The sequence below is a fragment of the Penaeus monodon genome, chromosome 31 (genome assembly GCF_015228065.2).
Source record: "Penaeus monodon isolate SGIC_2016 chromosome 31, NSTDA_Pmon_1, whole genome shotgun sequence".
Taxonomy (NCBI): domain Eukaryota; kingdom Metazoa; phylum Arthropoda; class Malacostraca; order Decapoda; family Penaeidae; genus Penaeus; species Penaeus monodon.
Window position 1 is genome coordinate 3,884,238 of NC_051416.1, and position 1,434 is coordinate 3,885,671.

The 1,434-nt window shown below is 37.4% G+C and overlaps 1 protein-coding gene across 1 annotated transcript in view; it reads left to right on the forward strand.

Moving 5' to 3' along the window:
* Positions 1–1,434, forward strand: part of LOC119592997 (long-chain specific acyl-CoA dehydrogenase, mitochondrial-like) — a gene marked incomplete in the record, with an annotated part of 16,246 nt that overhangs the window by 4,574 nt on the left and 10,238 nt on the right. The window contains 2 exon segments of the mRNA XM_037941886.1: positions 351–488; positions 615–779. Of these exon segments, the coding sequence (XP_037797814.1) occupies positions 351–488; positions 615–779 (303 nt within the window).

The following is a 1,434-nucleotide window of genomic DNA, read 5'->3' on the forward strand; positions in this document are numbered from 1 at the left end:
ATACCAACAGTTTTTTTTAATACTTGTGTCTAAGTTAGATAGAAATGTCATGGTGTTATTCACTCTTTTCATATTTTGGAGGGAACCTCTTTTTCGTTTGTCATCAGATTGACATGCTTTTTCAGTACCCTTTTAAAGAATAAGCATTATTTTAATGGCAAGTAAATAAAAAGAAATGTAATTGATAGCAGGAAGGATTATCTTTTCTACCACCTGTCTTAGATACTCAGTACTGTTTTTATTCAAACTTTCAGTCCACAGAAGATAAACTTTCTTTGGTGTGAGATAGTCATAAACCTTCTACTGAAATATAACTTTGCCTTTGTTGAAGACTCTTACTCTTTTGTCAGGTGGGAAAAAGAGGGCCAGATCTCTCGTGAATGTTGGCTGAAGGCTGGTGAGCAGGGTCTTCTCGGAACTGACACTCCTGATCAGTTTGGAGGCATCGGGGGTGACTTCAAAGATGCAGCTATCATTATGGAGGAACAGTAAGCACTGTTACAAAGACTCGTCGTTTAGGATATGGAAATGATACATGATGTTAGTGTCATTCAACTTGGTAATAGATGAGAAATTATTTAATAGCGGAATTTATGACTTCTCTTCTATTTCAGATCGTATGTCAACTGCTCAGGCCCAGGTTTTGCTCTTCACTCTCAGATTGTGATGCCATACATTACACACTATGGTACCCAAGAGCAAATTGACAAATACATCCCTGACATGGTGGCTGGGAGGAAGATCGGAGCCATTGCCATGACTGAACCAGGTGCCGGAAGGTAGGGTTGGACTTAGTGCCTCGGGATTGCAGATGTTTTGTTGTAATCTGGATAAATCTTTGAAGAATGGTGTGAAAATGCATGTAGGATTGGTGATTGAATTTTAAAGCGAAATGATCGTTAAATTTTAGCAATGATATTTTGTGGAGAAAGATGGCTATAAATACAGTGCTTGTTTAAAAACAGATTAGATATAAGGCATAGTACAAGTATTAAATCAAAATGTTTATTCAGATATTGTCTTGACCATTTAACTACTCATGCCAGATATCTAGTCATATTGCAAACCCAGCCTAAGTGCTGGGTGACACTTTACTATGCTACACAGAATCAAACCTACTCTAAGATGTGTGTGCTAAACAGGTGTTCGCTTGTTTTGCCCTGTCTGCAGTCATTGATTAGGTATTGCTCCTTGAAAGTAGGTTGAAAGCCTCTTTTTACCTTCATTTACTATAACACTTTATATGGCACAATGGAAAGAAGAGATCAAGGTAGATGTATGTTTCCTGCATAGCTGATGCACACAGCTCTGTATGGCATAGGAAAAGTCTGTTATAAATGGGCTAAAATGAGTATAATCTGTCTCAGTTTCAGTGAAAGTGACTTCTCTGTGGTAGATACAAAAGAAAATATTATAAACAGGTTAAGAAGGGAA